Genomic DNA, 18978 nt, shown 5'->3' with positions numbered 1-18978 from the left:
GAAAGTTCAGGTTGTATGAGCAGCAAACCAGCATTTGGTAAACCCCATTACAGTGTTAATTCCAGTCAAAATAGGAACATTTGAGGATCTGCACCAATTTGTAGTCTGTGATTAAAGTCTTTTGAGTCTGTTAGGAAGAGACTTACTATGTAAATTAAAATGCTTCATCACTTGCACTCATGAAGGGATTACAATTAAAACAAATAGTTATGATGAAACTTCCAGTCAGATTGATGAGAAGATGTCTTCACTCATTACATTGTTCCCTGCGGTGACAGTCAAAGACTTGCCTGATGAATTACAAGTCACAGTAATGCTGAGAGTTTGGGATCTCTCAGGAAAGGATATTGGACTCATACAAGGTGTTGAGCCAGTCAAAGTGACTGTAAAGCCAAATGCAGTTTTCTCCAGAATGCCACAGTATAGCATGACTCCAGAAGTAATTGAAGGAATTACCCCAGTAATTGGGGACTTTGTTGAGCAGGGAGTTCTGAAAGAAGTGATGGGTAGCGCATGTAATTCTCCAATCATGGGATTGCAAAATGCAATTGGGAAATACTGTATAGTTCAGGTTTTGAGAAAGGTGAACAAAACGGTGGTATCCTGTTGTCCTGTAGTGCCAAACCGAGCAGTAATTTTATTTCAGATTCCATGTGAAGCAGAATGGTTTTGAGTTATTAACTTCTTGCAAGCATTCTTCTCAGTGCCTTTACACAGGGTTAGTCATTTCCTTTTCTCATTCAGATTCGGCAAACATGTGTATTCATGATGCCGTGCTCAGTAGGGGTTTTCAGAAACTCTGTCCATTTTTAACCAGATCTTAAAAACACATTTAGAATCTTTGAACATGCCATTTCAGTCACATTTAGTTATGTACATTGATGACCTGATGGTTGTATCAAATCCATGTGAAGCATGCAGACAAGATACCATAGCGTTGTTAAATCATTTGGGCGAAAACAGACATAAGGTTTCCCCTATGAAATTACAGTATTTTCATAAGGAAGTAAAGTATTTTGGTGACCAAATTGAGAAAGGTGCAAGAAACGTGTCCTGAGACAGAGTTGCAGCTATTTTGCAAATTAAACCCCCAGTTACACAGAGAGATGTCAGAATGTTTTTGGGCATGGTGAGTTACTGTTACCAAAGGATCCCAAAATTTTCAGCGATTTCCAAACCACTGCAGAACGCACAAAGAAGTTAGAGACCCAGTCCCCTTCAATGAAGAATGCATGAAAGCTTTCACTGAGTTGAGAGAGTTTGTGCAGCGCTCCAGCTGTGGGAATGCCTGATTACACTAAAGTTTTTTTCCGCTCTTTTGTCATAAACGCAATGGTTGTACTCTTTCTGTTTTGACACAGTTGCATGGAGGAACAAACAGACCTGTGGCATATTTTTCTACCACATTGGATCTTGTTGCTACTGCTTTGCCCTGCTGTTTAAAAGCTTTGGCTGCTGCTGGTGTCAGCATAGGTCAATGCAAAAGGCATTGTGATGGGACACCCCTTAACTGTTTATGCACCACATTCCGATGAGGTTCTCTTTAACAAGAACTACAACTCAATATCTGACCAGTGCCCGTCTTACCTGTTATGATTTACTGATCCTTGGATCGGCCAATGCCGTTATCGAGAGATGTGCTGTGCTAAACCCAGCTACGTAGTTACCTGTTAACATTAATGATTCAAATTATGTTAATTAAATAGAACATGACTTCCTCTATATCAATGAACTGCACACCAATCCCAGACCTGATATTCAGGATACTCCTTTAGAGGAGAATGGTCAAGTTGTGTTTGTTAATGGCTCCTGTTTAAGACACGATGAAGGTACTCTGAGAGATGGTTATGCAGTTTGCACTCTCTCCGGAGCAGTTGAAACTTCATGGCTTCAAGGAGTCATTTTTGCTCAAGTAGCTGAATTGGTTGCTCTTACAAGATCATACTGCATTTCTAAGCAGCTCAAAGTGACAATATTCACAGATAGTCAATACGGATTTGGTGTTGTGCATGACTTTGGGCAGTTGTGGCACCAGAAAGGCTTTATGAACTCTTCAGGATCACCCATTCAAAATGATGAAATAATTCATAGTTTGTTAAATGCTTTGCAGTTACCTGAGAAGATTGCAGTTGTGAAGTGAACAGCCCATCAAAAGTCAAATGATTATGTATCGTTGGACATTGCCTATGCTGACCAAATTGTCAGATATTGTGCACTCCATTGCGTCACCTTCAATGAAGAGTGGGGTGTTGGAAGGGACACCGGTGAGACAAATCAACGTTTCTTGATGTCAATGGTTCATACTTGGAATGAGATTAAGAGGTTGCAGGTAGAAGCGACAGAGGAATAATACAGAGGTTGGAATAGTGCAGGTCGTGTTCAAAGATGATGTCTAGATTTCAAAGGAAGGGAAATTTGTGTTACCAGATTGTTTGTTGAGCTCAATGGCTAGATACTACAATGGTCAAGTTCATCTTGGCAAAAATGAAATGATTCGCACATTCAAACAGACATGGTACAACCCCAGATTTAAATTGATTGCAGAAGGGGTCTGTCACAGGTGTGTTATTTTTCAACAGATGAATGTAGGGAAACGCACATTAGTTAATTTGAACCACATAGGCATATCAAGAGGTCCATTTAATAGAATGCAACTTGATTTAATTGAGATGCCTGCTTGCAATGGATTAAAGGATGTATTGGTCGTTGTGTGCCTGTTTTCCCACTGGATAGAGGTATATCCAACACTTAACAATGACAGACTTACTGTAGCTAAGATGCTGCTCAGAGATATGACACAGAGATGTGGGTTCCTGACTTCTTTGAAATCAGATTGAGGAACTCATTTTAATAATGAGATCATAAAATTGTTTTGTGCAGCACTGAATATTGAGCAAAAATTGCACTGCAGTTATAGACCGGAGGCATCTGGATTGATGGAACAGATGAATGGAACACTAAAAGCTCGAATGGCAAAGTCCTGTGCCTCTACAGAATTGAGATGGCCTGATGCATTGCCTCTTATCCTGATGAGCATTCGTAGCACCCGTCAGGAAGACAGGACTGGCTACCCATAACATTCTTATGGGGCGTGCAATCAGGTTACCAGCAGTACCTGCAAATGCACTTGTGAACATAACAGATGACTTAGTGCTGGATTCCATAAAGGTCTGGCTGTTGTGGCTCACTCTTTTTCTTATCAGGTTGAAGCAACAACAGTTCAAACGGCTCAAGAACAGTGTCACTGCTTGAAAGCTGGAGACTGGATTCTTATAAAGAAACAGATAAGGAAGACTTGCTAAGAGCCAAGGTGGAAAGGACCGTACCAGGTTATCTTGGTGACGACAACAGCTGTGAAGTGTGCTGGTCTTCATGTAAGCAACACATACAAAGTTCTGTGTCCTCTTGAAAATACAGAGGGGGTTATTACAACTTTGGAGGAGGTGTTAATCCGTCCCAAATGTGACGGATATACCACCAGCCGTATTACGAGTTCCATAGGATATAATGGACTCGTAATACGGCTGGTGGTATATCCGTCACTTTACCGTCACTTTTGGGACGGATTAACACCTCCTCCAAAGTTGTAATAACCCCCAGAGTCTGATCCCGTAAGAGGGAGTGCAGAAGAAGAAGGGATTTGGTTTGAACAAGCTGTGAGGACTGAAAAAGTGGCTGAAGTAGAAATTGTGCAAAATGGTAAAGATGCAAGTAATCTGAATGCCGGCAAAGGCGCAGAAGAGCAAAGTCAACTGACTCCTGCCAGCACAGCATACGTCGTAAACCCAGTTGCACCTGAAAGAGAACTGTGAAATGAGATAAATGGCCTGCAGCCGCACATGAACTGGTTGCTGATAAACTCCCAGCAATAACAGTGAATCTAAAGTGAATCTAACTACTACACTCCTTACTAAGTCCAAAGATCCAGTCGACTTCTAGTGGTGGGAATAGTGATGGTGTCTCACCTGAGTGCTTGCAGTTTCTGAACCCAAGGCCGGAAGAAGACTTCTGCGAGCATGCAGCAGTTTTGGTAGCAGAGTCATGGTTTTGTCTTATGAGGAGGAGAGTCACAATTTGCCCACATTTTGAGGTGTTTGTGGTGTGGTGTAGTGTAGGGGTTAATGAAATTTCAGTGTTGTGTCACAGGTATCCGGTATGTGTTTTGAGTAGGGTTGCGCTTGCAATGCTTTGGCTAAATTGCAGTGAAGTGTGATGTATGAAGTAAGTAGGGAGTTTTTGTACTCCAGGTGTCTTACCAGAGTGTTTGCAGTTTCTGCACCAGAGGCGGGAAGAAGACTTCCGCAAGCGTGCCAGCAACAACCTCATTCTTAACAACTCCTGTGTGCCTCAGAGTCTGTTGTGCCAGTACTCTGTCTTTCCCTTCCTTCTGTCTGTCGTCTTCCTGCATGCAGGGTGATGGGTAGTTGAACAGCAGCTCCTGCCTGGAACAGAGCTCCCACTGGTGGGAATACAGATCAAAGGCCATTCAGTGAAATCCTGTTCTCTGGCACCCTCTAGTGGCGCACCAGCAAAAGTGCACTCTAAGAACGATCAGTAGACTATGGGGGTTATTCCAACTTTGGAGGAGGTGTTAATCCGTCCCAAAAGTGACGGTAAAGTGACGGATATACCACCAGCCGTATTACGAGTTCCATAGGATATAATGGACTCGTAATACGGCTGGTGGTAAATCCGTCACTTTTGGGACGGATTAACACCTCCTCCAAAGTTGGAATAACCCCCTATATGCTTTACGGCACCTCCGGCCTGAGTGCATCTCTGGGCTGCCCTGTATGCTACCCTCACTGGGCCATACATAGGGTGCCATGCTTTGGACACCTGGAAGGGTGCCCAGATTCAGAGGCCTTGTTCTAAGGTGATGGTGCAGTGCTCACTGTTCTGGTTTTAGCAGCGTTAGTCCAGTATCACTAAGCTCATCTGCTGTTCCTCACTCAGGCCCTCATTACAAGTTTGGCGGTCTTTCTCGCAGTGACGGTCGGATTGACGCCAAAGTGGCAGTCCAACCTCCACATTACCACAGTGACGAAAGTGACACAGTCGGACCGCCGGCACCGCCAATTTTAGGCTGGCTGACGGCCTGGAGGTTCCAGCAGTAGTAATCCGCCCTGGGGATTACGACTCCAGTGTCTGCCAGCTTTTGCATTGCACTTGGCATGGGTAGTGCAAGGGCCCCCATGGACAGCCCTGTCACGCTTTTCACTGCCTGAATTGCACGCAGTGAAAAGCGCAACAGGTGCTGTCGCATCCGATACACTGCAACATTGCCGCCGGCTGGATTACGAGCCGGCCTCAATGCTTTGGTGAGTTTTCTGCTGGGCAGCAGGCAGAAACAGCTGGCCCAGCGGGAAACTTGTAATAGGACCAGCTGGCAGAAATGTTGAATGTCAGTTTTCCACGCCAAAGAGTTTGGCAGGCGGCCTTTGCTGCCTGCTAAACTCATAATGAGGCCCTCGGTAGGTGGAGAGTTGAATAGTGGTTTCACAGGGGCTGCCAGTGTTTGGTGGGAGGGCTTATCTGTTGGAGACGCACTGTATTGTCTGTAATGCCCTCCCACCTTTCAGAATGTTTCCATTTGCACTGCTTCACTTATGCGCAGCTCTACTGGCTTTTCAGGTGACTGCCCTCTCTCACCTTATGGAGCTAAAGCTGCATTCTCATCTTCGCTCTGCCTCCCACCTCATGCTATCTCTCCGCAGGCGGGTGGCAGCAGTTGCGGTGAGGTGCTAAAGGTGAACGGTTTCTGATACTTCTCCCAGGTAAGGACAGATTTCTCCCCCTTTCAGCGCACCTAGACTTGTGCCTGGGCTGAAAACGGCCGCAGAACCGTTCCGGCTGTCTATCACCTTCACACTCTGGGGCAGCGTGGCCGGTGTGGTCAGAAATACTCGTGCCCATTATTATGCGCTGGGCCCCAGGCCCACATGTAACATCATAAAGGATGCATGTTTATATGTTAGGTAACTGGCAACAAGCTCGAGCACTCTGACCGTTTTATTGGCAAGGCCAGTGCTCTAAATGGGCAGGTACTGCCGGTACTGAGTACTGGCACGTCTTCAATGTGTGAGGGAGAGTACCAGCGCTGCAGCAATACATATAATAGGAGAGTACCGGCACTTCTTGGGAGCAAACATGTACTCTAAACAGTGATTACCTGCACTTATGTATCTCCATTTAAAGTACTGTGTTGGATAAGTGTGGGGTGGGAGTAAAAGACAGCCTTCGGGGAATGGCTGGTAGAAACACTAGAAAGTGTCCAGCAGGACACTACAGTGCTGTGAGAGCAGACAACTCAAGACAGCGGAGACAGGCTTCCCCGTGAGCCGCCAGATCATACCAAACCTCTCGGGAAGAGTAAATGTCGAGGCCCAAGCGCAGTGCTTTTTACCACCTCGCATTACTACAGCAATTTGTATAGATTACTTAATGAAAGCAAACCTGCTGCCTTCATTGATAACAAGTGAGCTTACGTGACTACACCACTAGATGGTGCCAGGTGCCCTTTTTTCTCTTTGCCTGGTTTCCATTTTGAATACCTAGAACAGGTGCTCCAGGGACCTGGCAAAACTGGAGAAGGCTTCAGAGGACCTCCATAAAATGTTTGTAAAGCCTAATATATGGCAGGTCGCCATGTCATGGCCAGGCAACGCAGCACAAACCAGGCCCCCAGCATTTCCTTGGAACACACGGAGAAGGTAAGCTGAGATGAAGCCTGCTCAAACGAAGAAGTTCCCGAACCGTAGTAGGCCTGTAACACCAAGATAGAAGACAGGACGGAGGCGGGCTGCAGATCTGCACAACATGAGAAATCCTAGGGCTAGTGCACAGCGGGGTAAAACAATGAAAACATACTACTGGGAATATGTAACAAACATGTTAAATAGGAAACAAAAGCACTGATTTGAAAGGTTAGGTTATCATCTCTGGATGGTGGATTTAAAAAAAAGTGTGTGTGTGTGACTGTCGAACAGAGTGCAGGAAGGGAAGAATGGCAAGCCAATATATGTAAATGGGAAAACAGAGAACCTAACACCCAGTTATGGAAACCATGGTTGCCTTACTCCGCGTGAAGCCTCACGTTGATAACCACTGGGACAATGAAGACGGACAAGAGGGTACTGGTCTTCAACTACAGAAAATACCCAAGAAACGTTGGAAAATAACTGAGAAAATCCCTAGTCTTCTCATCCTGAATCTGCAAAAGTGCTCAAAATGGAAATAGTAATGTGGGCCTTTACATGAAGTTGTTGTGTCATTTCTGATGAAAATGCTAGACACCAGAGACATCCAACACCAGTGACTCCATGTGGGTGAAAAAAGTTCTCAAATCTCAGAGGCGCCGGGGAATGGAAAAAATCTGTTAAAGCAAGATTCCTTTAGAACATTGCTTTTGGGAAATACAGCTCAGGGGTGTGGAATTTAATAAATTATGTAATTGTCCATGTGACAAGTAGTTTCATAAATCTACTTGTCCTGTAAAATAACCTACTTGTCCCTTTGGTGCCATGTGGTGCAGCGACAAATTATGGCAGCAGTCTCATTATAAAACAGCTCTGATAATAGCCTTGCTGATTATGCCAGGCCTAATACTATATTAGGGCTTCAATACAAGCAATTTCCTTATTACGTCACCTTTTCACAGACCTACATACTACGGCTGGATGTACCGGTAAGCAATGGTTCCATGCCCTTTGGAGTCTGTGCAAATCTACTAACTTGCATCTTTTAAGGGTTTTCACCAGCCCTTTTCTAATCTTTTTTTCCATACTGAGAGGTTGGAAATTTACTCCTGACAAGGGCAGAAGTAAAACTTCTCCCAGGGTTGGGAAAAAGTGGTTGGAGGGAAAGTGAACTTGTAAACGCTCAACAGATTTTCACTGGAGCAAATCTACACATGCATATTTGCTTGTGCTAAAATACAGTTCACAAATATTTTCTAAGAGTACAATTTTCCAACCTACTTGTGTAAATTCTTGGGAGTTCATGAGCTACAGAAATCTGCATTAATGGAAAGACATCTACGCTAGGTGCACTTTTGTGACTTTCTTTAAGAATTGGGCCCTTTTGTTTTCAATACATTTATATCTCTCTCTCTATACTTGTATTGGCTGGCTTCACTGCGAGTTATAGCAATCTGCTCTTTCATAAGGAAGAGTATTGGGACACAAAGTAGTTTTGATAAATGCCAGGAGCAACTGTGGCATTTTGTGCTTTTAGAGACCAAAAAATATTTTTGATTTTGCCAATGTCTGTTACAATGGCGTGGGCCCAGCAGCTCCCACAACAATAAAGTTTTACAAAAGCCATGCCAGAACAAGACACGCATTAAAAATCCTCACATTCAAAATGCGATGAAGCAGATGGCTAACAGTGGAGGGTTGTAAACGTATTATTTGTAGACCGGGGACTTTGTCCGAATATTCCCACACTTTATGAAGCTGGCAACAGTGAACAAATCAAGGAAGATAAATAAAGGGCAGACCCACCTCGAAGACTGGGTGACATCACTGGGAATTTCCTGTTAACTTTTATAGTACGCATAAGATTGTCTTGTGAAAGTCTTACGTCAGACAGAACATCTCCCATGGCATTAGATCCTATGCTGCCAGGCCTACACTCTATAGTAACAGAATTCTGTAAACAAAATGTCTGCAGACAGAAATACTGTGTCCTAATTATCTCATACAAAATTATTAACCCATTGTACTGAAAAATGTTATGCTTATTTCTTACAGTAAAATGCAATTTAACTGGCATCTAATTGTAATTTGTATGCATGTAAATGAAGGGATCGTATAATTGTTTCTTTTTTTGCACCTTGTGCTAGGACACCACCCCTAACATTCTTCCTTCTATTCAGGCCCCCTTCCTTTGTGTCCAGGGCTTCAATTCCTCTTCTTTCAAACGCAGGATTCCACTCGGGGGCCACTGTTGTTCACCCAGTCTAACAGCAGCATTGCACAGCAGCGTGTCCTTGCAACTGGCCAACACCTCGCCCTGCATGTTCCTCTTATTTATGGCTCTGGGCCCCACACTCACTCCCATGCCTCATACTCAGGGGTTTCAATTCCAGTTTCCATGGCCCACAGGTGCATTTCATGGCAGCACTTTCTCTATTTATTCCGCACATCTGAGACGCTCTTCTTTCTTATGGAGGAACTGAGACCCCTATTCACAGGTCCATAAATGGAGTCATAGCTTCTTACTGACCTACAGGATCTTCATCCACTCGGCATTCCCGTCCCAAAACTCCTCCCCTCATATTTAGAGCCCAGACTCCTCCATTCATATCTAGTGCCTTATTTCAAAACCCCCACTGGATACGTAGTTCCCTGGGCGTAATTCGACCGGAATACTGTCATTTAAATGTCAAAATTATCATAGCCAGATTATCTACTACTACAATGGTGCACCTATGTATATCTACTTCTACAATATTGTGGTAGTCGGTATTCTGGCTACAATATTTTTATGGGACCATATTTTTGTGCACCCACTACTTTCACCCCCAGGGCCCCCCCAGACCCCCTTCCTTCGTTCTGAAAGGCCTCATCCCTAGGGCCACCACCACATACCAACTGACACAGGTGTGTCACCCAGCAGCGTCTTCTTGTACTTGGCCAGACTCTCATCATCCTTGTCCAACTCTTGGATCTCCTGTAGAGTCTTCTGTGGTGGGGGCTTATAATTTAGCTTCCCATCCACCTCGTCTTCTTCTTCTGCCAGAGTGGGAGTCTCGGGTGCTGGTTCCGTCATTGCAGCCTGTGGTGGGAGCAAAAAGGCAGTAAGCATGGTGCATGGGTAAAGACAGTGGTATTGTCCACTGGGCAGAGTAGACATCTACAAGAAAGGTGTGACACCTCATGGAACAAGGCTTTCTCCAGACCCCAGGACAATATAGAACCCATAGGGAAGAGTATCACAGAGACCCGCAAGAAATTCAGAAACCAATAAACGGTCTCACAGCTGCTGCAGACACACCCAAGAACTTCAGAGGTCTGCACGATGCTCAGTGGGCCACAAACTTTTTCAAAGTCTTGCAAAAGGTTCTCAGAGCCCTTCAAGGACTTCAAGAACATGCAAGAAGTTCTCAGAGACATACAAAACCTTCTCGAAGATCTGACAGAGATAAGGAACACGTAAGAACTTTAGAGCTTTTCAAATGTTCAGAGACCAGCAAAAACATCTCATAAGTGTGTAAGACGTTCAGAAACCTCCAAGGAGATTCAGGAACCTGAAAAAAAGGTCAAAGATATACAATAACATTTTAAAACAGCAAGCATTTCTAAAATCTGAATGTACTTGGAGACCTGTAAGATCTTTAGAGGCCTGCCACAAGTTCATAGACCTACAAGAAGTTCAGAGACCTGCAAGAACTCATCAGAAGATCTTCTGAGAGAACCCCAAGAACTTCGCAGAGGCCTGAAAAATCTTATTTTAGATCAGAAAGTGGTTTTCAGGAACCTGTGAGAGGTTTTCAGACACCCAAACAAACGTCTCACAAACACAAAAGGAATTTGCCTGCAAAAATGGTATCAGAGCTTATGAAGAATTTCAAAAGTGCCAAAAAGTTCAGACTCAGAAAACATTAAGAGACCTGCATGGCCTTCATCAAACTTTTCATGACCCACAAGAACTTTGCAGAAGTTCACAGACCACCTAGGAACCTGCAAGGTCAGAGACATGCAAGAATTTCAGTGCCCTGCAAAAAGTTCAGACTTGGTAAATGTTCAGAGACCCTCATAACTTCAGGGAACTGCTCAGGGACCTGTAAAAACTGTTCAGAAAACTGCAAGAACTTCTCAGAGAGTTGCAAGTTCTTTTTGAAGCCCCGTCACAACTTCTAAGAGACCTTCAAGAAGTTCTCAGTGACCTGCAAAAAGTCCTCAGACACTTTAAAGAGTCTTTAAAATCTTTCAAACACAACAGCTCTGAATGAACTTTCCAAGACCATGCTAGAGAAATTATAATATTTTAAGAAGTTCTTGACACTCTGGAAAAAGAGCCTGCAGCAGGGTCGTATTGGCCTATACGGCAATCTGGCAGTGCCCTATGGGCTGGTCTCATAGATCACTATATGAGCTGTGTTTTTTTATGTTGTTTGTGGACCTGTTTTATGGTCTGGTGAGTTGGTTTTACTGTTGATTTTTCTGATATTACAACAAACCTTGCCCGCAATAAGCACAAATGCATAGAGTCTCTCATACCCTGCAAAACATTTTTCACAGGATGTCTTTACAAGTTTAGAACTGTCCTGATCTGCAAATGCGGAACACTTTTTTTTGCTAATTCGCTAATGTGGGCCACTTTTAATTTGGTGCCCGGGCCTATTTTCAGTGGCAGTCCAAAGACGGCCTTGTAGGCTGCACAAAGACTCAAGTTCTGAAAAAAATGCTACCCATTTTTGGAACATTTCATTTCGAAAGAAGTCCCGTGGTGCAAGACCCAAGAAGGAAAGCAGCTATTGACAGGAAGTGGTGGAGAAGCTCTGAAAATCTTAACCACCAAAAGACACGCCACCTGCCTCTCAGTCTCTTATCGCATTCTCTCATTTCCCCTCTGACGCCCCGTTGCCCCTCCAATGGAAGGAGTTTAGTTGCATGTCTCACCCAGTGCAAGGCGTGATGACACTCTGTAAGGAGGCAGTTGGTGTCAACAGGCAAGGGAGCTGGGTCAGGATGAAGCAAGACTGTCAAGCAGCCAGTAGATAAGCGGCACAGTCACCTAGCCCTAGCCTACCAACTACACTTTGCAGTTTGGGACACGTGATCTCATTTTTTCTATGTTTTCTATTTTATGTTAAATGCCACCAGTGCTAGTATGAGACGTGTCAGGGCTGGATCAAAATGCCACACTTGAAAAAAGGTCACTTGGGAGCAGCGTTTGTGTGTTTCTAAATTCCTCTACTCCCGGTTTCGCCACACCTTACCAAAGGCTAGCAGAAGCCCGGAAGTGCACTACAGACCACTGCCACAAAGCACATACCAGATGCCTCAGAGAGCCACTCTCAGCTAAATGCATCTGATGGAAACTGCATATCTTAGTGTGGCGGCCTGAAAATACCTCACTCAGGGGGCAACCTTTACAGTGCTGTAGGGACAGAGGCACTTCCTGGTAAGAAGCCTTGTCTGTGGCTATCATTTTACATGGGCAGTTATGGAAGGAATCCCTCTGTGGGAGGAGCTCTGTGAATACATGGCACTCCCTAGTGCATTGTTCTTTCTTTGTGCCAAGGGGCCTCTCTTTTGGTATCAGAATCCAAAGGGCGCTCCCTGGTGGGATACCCCCTGTACAAGGGGTATCTAATCTCCTGGGAGTCTTTGGATATATTTAATGGCACTTTGTGGGGGATGTCCTCCCTCTGTGACAGAGGGAATTTTATCTATGGCAGGGTGACCCTACTCTCGGTAGGTATTAGGAGTCTACTAGTGGAATCCCCCTTTTTTGGGGAAGGTGGTCTCTGCTCTCCGCCAGGTACTAGAGTCCATGGGACAGTCCCTGGTGGTATGTCATCTCAGGCAGGAGTTCTCAGCTCTGGTATCAGAATCCACAGAACACTTATGTCTTCCCTCTGAAACAGTCTCTCATCTGTAGGAGGGGTATCTTCTCTCCTGGATGTCTCAAAATCCATGGGGCATTTTCAGGGAGGATGCCCCCTCTCTGATTCAGCCACTCTATGTACTTGCTGTGCTTCCCCTACGCAATGAACCACCCAGACCTCAATCCTGCTGACATCAATGTGGCCCTCTGCCACACCACAGACCAAATGTTTTGGCCCCTGGGAGAATGTTTGGGAGTACCCAGGAGGTGGGAAATACGTTTGCTGCACAGATGCGCGTGCATCCTGCTTGTGACTTGATTGAGTCCCAGAAACAGAGCACAGTGAGTTGATGCATCACCTGCAGAGGGCGGCATCACATGCCCAGACATCATGGCCGTATCATGATGCAATATCCTTGCTGTGCCAGCGCAGAAGGAATCTCATGGTTGTCTGACAGCAATTAATGCCCTTTGTTTCCAAGCTCTACTTTCAGCAAAACATGCAGTTAATGTACACAGTCAAGACACCAAAAAGAATTGCAAAGACCCACCCTGTGCTAGTGCAGCACAGAAAGCTGTAACTATATCTGCTATACTCAGAGCCACTTGAACTGTGCAGCTGCAGCGTTTTTCACCTAATTATAGATTTGCTGCAACTGCCCCATCATATGTTGCACAATGTACAGATTTTAACATGAAGATTTTGTTTCTAGTTCTTACGGTTCAAAGGTTACTAAAAACGCAGTGCACGTGTTGCAGCGTGGTGTAAGGCCCGTTCCAAAGTTGACAGTTCATCTTTCTGTTGCTTATTGCTATATTTGGGTGTTAAATTGATACTGAGATTCAACCAATGCCCAGACAGTGTTAACAAGTAGAAGACATTTCAAACTATGACGTAATACTATCACCAATTGTGCCGTGTTTGCCGCATAATTTGCTCTTTCTGGCATCATAATTAATTTACTCAACCCTGCCGCATGATTTGGCCCTGTCCTGCTGCACAATTCCGTGACCCTGACTATATTTTATTTAAAGAATGGCCCAGCAGATTGACTCAAAATGCTGGGTTCACCGTAACTCAATGCGACGTGTACATGGGATAAAGAAGCCCTGTGATACTCGCCCCACTCAGAATAGGAAGTACAAAGAGGGGCCTTTTGACCTCCCTTCCCCCAAACTCTCCAGCTGCTCCCAGATAATCTCATTAGGGAAAAGCACACTTAGAGCTAGATGGAATTAGAGGGGGGGGTGAAATTAGCCTCCGCCCCTCCGAACTAGGCACGTGGATCCCTGCCCAGTCCCATGAAGCCCTCGGGTCATTCCCCCACCCACCAGGCACGTTCCAAAGCAGTACATTACCAATTTTAACATGTTTTATAATTTCATGGATTTTGAAGGACTAAATGAGCGCAAATGGAGAGAGAGACACACAGTTTCGCTACCAGTAAGGTTTTACCTGCACCAAAAGCCACTCCCTCGTATTTAACCAATCTCCGCTCCCTGTAGCCTCCCTGCCTGTAGTCCACCCTTAACTTCCCCACTAAAACCACGTATTTCTCCGCCACACCCACCAGTACACATCCTACCCCTCTTCCCCAGCCTGCTGCCTGGAAATGTAAAACCCCATCCAAGGCATCGGAGAGTTTTATATGAGAGCCAGCCATTTTACATGAAAACAGTATAATCTCTCTATCGCTCTACTGCACGCTCCCTCAAAAGCCTGTATCCCTACCAGGCGCCCCCTTCTAAACCCGAATGTAACCACGCCATCTACTAGACATTTGGAAACGGGAAGTTTAGGTGCAGTTTGCCCTTCGTCCCCCGATGGACCTTGCAACGACAGGAGCTGCGGCAGATCTCTGGGTGTCCAGGCCCCCCTCCACTGGGGCGCCCTACTGAACCACCTCCCGCGGAGAAAAGACTGAGACAGAGCTCTCCAGGCTGGCATAGCTCTGACTTTTACTGCGACAGAGGCGGCAGCCGGGCTTGGTAGGTGCGTCACACCCATCACTTTCGATGGCACTCTGCACATCCTCGCCCATTTCTGATCTCTACTCCGGATTTCCTTTTTTTCCCAGCGCCTAGTAATATCTCACTGCGACTCGTCCGCACTCTACAAAACTTCTGAAAGAATAAATGCTCTTTGCTATATGGTCCGTTTCCTGCGAAAGAGCAAGGATATGCCTCAGTTATGCGTCCGCTGTACATACCCCCTGTTGTCCGGGTTTAAGCTCTTCCGTGGGACTCCTTTCTGGGTCGAAGGTGCTCCGCTAGCTCTCCGGGTCCACTGAGCACCCTGATGTTCCCCTCGGTGTCCGGCTCCCCGCAGCTTTCTGGTGCTCTCTGCTCGCAATTGGCAGTTGAAAGAGGAAGGAAGTTGGCTAAGAAAAAAAAAAGCAGCGCCTTGGGGGGGCCGGTGCAGACAGGAAGCAGGACTGTACTCACGAGAAGCTCACTTGGTTATCACAGGCGAACACGTCACGCCTCTCGAAGCAGCAAGCAGCTCGGTGTTGTGGAGAGGGTCCACACCAGGGGTGCATTTGTCCAAGCACTCCTAGCCCCACTACAAATCACTAAACTTACTCAAGAATTCCAAATAAACTTAATATCTTAACTGCAAAGCTAATAACCAACGTGTCACGTAACTATTCAAACAAATTACCACACACACTTTACTGAGAACAACATACCGAAATACCCATAGCTAACAATGCAGATAACACCTCACAATTATAACATCAAATAGCACAATACGTGACACGACGCCACGTAATTAAGACACTAAGGGCCATATTTATACTTTTTGACGCAAAACTGCGCTAACGCAGTTTTGCATCAAAAAAATTAGCGCCGGCTAACGCCATTCTGAAGCGCCATGGGGGCACCGTATTTAATCAATGACGTTAGCTGCCGGCGCTGCCTGGTGTGCGTGGAAAAAAACGACGTACACCAGGTAGCGCCGGCGTAGGGGGATATGGGGATTGGGTGTCAAAAAATGGGGCAAGTCAGGTTGAGGCAAATTTTTCGCCTCAACCCGATTTGCGCCATTTTTTTCGACTCCCAACCCCCATAGAAATGACTCCTGTCTTAGCAAAGAAAGGAGTCATGCCCCCTTTCCCAATGGCCATGCCCAGGGGACTTATGTCCCCTGGGCATGGTCATTGGGCATAGTGGCATGTAGGGGGGCACAAATCAGGCCCCCCTATGCCACAAAAAAAAAAAAAAAAAAAGACTTACCTGAACTTACCTTAATGTCCCTGGGATGGGTCCCTCCAGCCTTGGGTGTCCTCCTGGGGTGGGCAAGGGTGACAGGGGTGTCCCTGGGGGCATGGGAGGGCACCTCTGGGCTCCTTCAGAGCCCACAGGTCCCTTAACGCCTGCCTTTTGCAGGCGCTAAAAAACGGCGCAAAAGCGGCTGTACGTCATTTTTTTTGACCCGCCCACTCCCGGGCGTGAATTTTGCCCGGGAGTATAAATACGACGCACATGCCTCGGAGTCAATTTTTTAGACGTGAACGCCTACCTTGCATCTCATTAACGCAAAGTAGGTGTCCACGCAAAAAAATGACTCAAACTCCATGGACTTTGGCGCTAGACGCGTCTAACGCCAAAGTATAAATATGGAGTTAGTTTTGCGTCGTAATTGCGTAAAAAAAAACAACGCAATTCCGGCACAAACGGAGTATAAATATGCCCCTAAGGGCCACATATACAACCATTTATCCTGTTGCAAATGAGGTAGGTCATTTGCGACCCCATTGGGATTCGCAAACAGTGTAAAGTACACTGGGCCAGATGTAGCAAAGGGTTTTTCCCATTCTGTGTCAATGGGAAAATGTGTTTGTACATATGGCCCACTGTTGTACATCCGGTTTTGCGAGTCGCAAAACCGGATCTTTGTACATGTGGCCCTAAATAACCAGCATTACACTGAACAGCTGATTTGGCAAGCAACACAAGCAGGAAACATAGTGTATAACCAACAAAAAATAGATATGATGCCACATAACTTTACTAACTCATTTTGTGATGTGTCTTGTTCCGACCCTGCGTCATCACATTCCAGTCTTGCATCGCCATTGGGCTGTGATTACATGGGAAGGACTGAGATGGGGATCTAGCCAAGAGAGTTTGTTTGAGAAGGGTACTATGTACCTCTTATTCAATTTGAATAATATTTATTCTGGCATGAAGTGACTCCAGCGCAGAGCCGACTTCTCCCACAGCCTTTCGCAGCCAGATTACTATCTCAGTCTTCCATTCTCATCGCATTCCAACCTTTAACAACAACAAAAACTATGAAAGCAAAAGTTGCTGCATAGGTCAAACATTTCTTAGACAATGAAAGAGGGTAAAAGCAACAAACATTTATAAAGACATAAAACATTTCTGTGCTAACCGATTAGGTAAAAGAAACATAAATTCATATAAAATGGCGTGTAATATAAAACAATACAGTTGAATGCAATAACATTCTAAGAAACTCCTACTATGTAATCATCACATTTCTTTGTAAAATGTACTCCTCTATCTGTATGGGTTGCACCATTTCCTGTAACTGGTCTTGAATTGGAAGTTGCAGCACTGCTAGAATTGGAGGTTGTGGCACTGCTAGAATTGGAGGTTGTGGCACTGCTAGCATTGGAGGTTGTGGGACTGCTAGCTTTGGAGGTTGTGGCACTGCTAGAATTGGAGGTTGTTGCACTGCTAGCATTGGAGGTTGTGGCACTGCTAGCATTGGAGGTTGTGGCAATGCTAGCTTTTGGAGGTTGTGGCACTGCTAGAGTTGGAGGTTGCGGCACTGCTAGCATTGGAGGTTGTGGCACTGCTAGCATTGGAGGTTGTGGCACTGCTAGAATTGGAGGTTGTTGCACTGCTAGCATTGGAGGTTGTGGCACTGCTAGCATTGGAGGTTGTGGCAATGCTAGAATTGGAGGTTGTTGCACTGCTAGCATTGGAGGTTGTGGCACTGCTAGCATTGGATGTTGTTGCACTGCTAGCATTGGAGGTTGTGGCACTGCTAGAGTTGGAGGTTGCGGCACTGCTAGCATTGGAGGTTGCGTCACTGCTAGAATTGGAGGTTGCGACACTGCTAGAGTTGGAGGTTGTGCCACTGCTGGCATTGGAGGTTGCGGCACTGCTAGAATTGGAGGTTGCGGCACTGCTAGAATTGGAGGTTGCAGCACTGCTAGAATTGGAGGTTGTCGCACTGCTAGAATTGGAGGTTGTGGCACTGCTGTGAGAATTCACATCAATCTTCTCATTATACACCTCTATATTATAATCCATTGTTAGAAATGGGGTCTCTAGTTGGCAGTGGTTTGCATCCTGTCCAAGTAGGGACTCTCACTCTAGTCAGGGTAAGGGAGTCACACAGCTAAGATAACCCCTGCTCGCCCCATTGGTAGCTTGGCAGTACAGTATTTGAACTCACACACAGTAGCACAGTGAAAACATCACAAAAGTACTCCACACTAGTTTAGAAGAATAGCAAATATTTATCTGACTAAATGCTGTCTCACGAAGGAGCTCTAATTAAAAGATCTGCAACTTTATTCTTGGACACTGCTCAGTACTGTACCTTGTAGTTATAGTCCAATATTCTCAAGAATTTTCTAACTCATCTCGGAGTAGCTTTTACCATTTCTGTAATGGTTACACGTTTTGTAAGTGGTCAGTACAGATTACAAATTCAGACCCAAATCCAGACATAATCCAGACAGTGATGTAGTGCAGAGTCGCTTTTTCCCATAAGCTCTCACCACCACATCACTGTCTCAGTCCTTTGCGTGTCATCACATTACCATGCCCTTCTACTATACCAACTCTAACAAAAAACATAGCAAAAACAAAAAAAGATAAAGCAAATAATGTAAACCGCATAACATAAAAAATAATCATATTTTAAGGTTTGCTTATTTTTATGTTAAATACTTAAACCTGCATACATAGTTTACCTTAAATAGTACTAAACAACTTGTGTAACTAAACATTACATAACTTACATATCACATTCATTCTTTTATACGTTTATCTCGACCAAATTCATAAAAAATAAGTACTCTGCACTTGGACACGGGGACGGAAGGCTGGGCTGAACCACACCTCCCAGGAGAACCAGAGGGAGGAGGCCACCCACAACACTCTGAAGTGCCAAAGGCACCTTAATTGGGACTCATGCTTCCCCTGCCCGCATCACTCTGGACTTGGACACAGGGGCGGAAGGCTGGGCTGAACCACACCTCACAGGAGAACCAGAGGGAGGAGGCCACCCACAATGCTCTGACACGCCAAAGGCGCCTTAATTGGGACTCACGCTGCCACTGTGTGTGTCACTCTGCACTTGGACACGGGGTGGAAGACTGGGCTGAACCACACCTCCCAGGAGAACCAGAGGGAGGAGGACGCCCACAACGTTCC

The 18978-nt window shown here is 45.4% G+C and overlaps 2 protein-coding genes across 2 annotated transcripts in view; both read right to left on the bottom strand.

Moving 5' to 3' along the window:
* The window catches only part of ARHGDIB (Rho GDP dissociation inhibitor beta), a 61963-nt gene extending 47056 nt beyond the window's left edge, over positions 1 to 14907 (bottom strand). The window contains exons 1-2 of the mRNA XM_069231109.1: positions 14769 to 14907; positions 9594 to 9780 (exon numbers count right to left, since the gene is read on the bottom strand). Of these exons, the coding sequence (XP_069087210.1) occupies positions 9594 to 9774 (181 nt within the window). The 5' untranslated portion in view covers positions 9775 to 9780; positions 14769 to 14907. The remainder of the gene's footprint in view (positions 1 to 9593; positions 9781 to 14768) is intronic.
* Positions 14908 to 17313: 2406 nt separating this feature from the next.
* Positions 17314 to 17847, bottom strand: LOC138293850 (mucin-21-like). Its single transcript, XM_069233158.1, has one exon. It carries the CDS (start codon positions 17845 to 17847, stop codon positions 17314 to 17316), a length of 534 nt encoding a protein of 177 aa, XP_069089259.1.
* Between the last annotated feature and the right edge of the window lie 1131 nt (positions 17848 to 18978).

The sequence above is a fragment of the Pleurodeles waltl genome, chromosome 4_2 (genome assembly GCF_031143425.1).
Source record: "Pleurodeles waltl isolate 20211129_DDA chromosome 4_2, aPleWal1.hap1.20221129, whole genome shotgun sequence".
NCBI lineage: Eukaryota > Metazoa > Chordata > Amphibia > Caudata > Salamandridae > Pleurodeles > Pleurodeles waltl.
The sequence above is the reverse complement of the archived record's forward strand: the minus strand, read 5'-3'. Positions and strand labels throughout refer to the sequence as shown.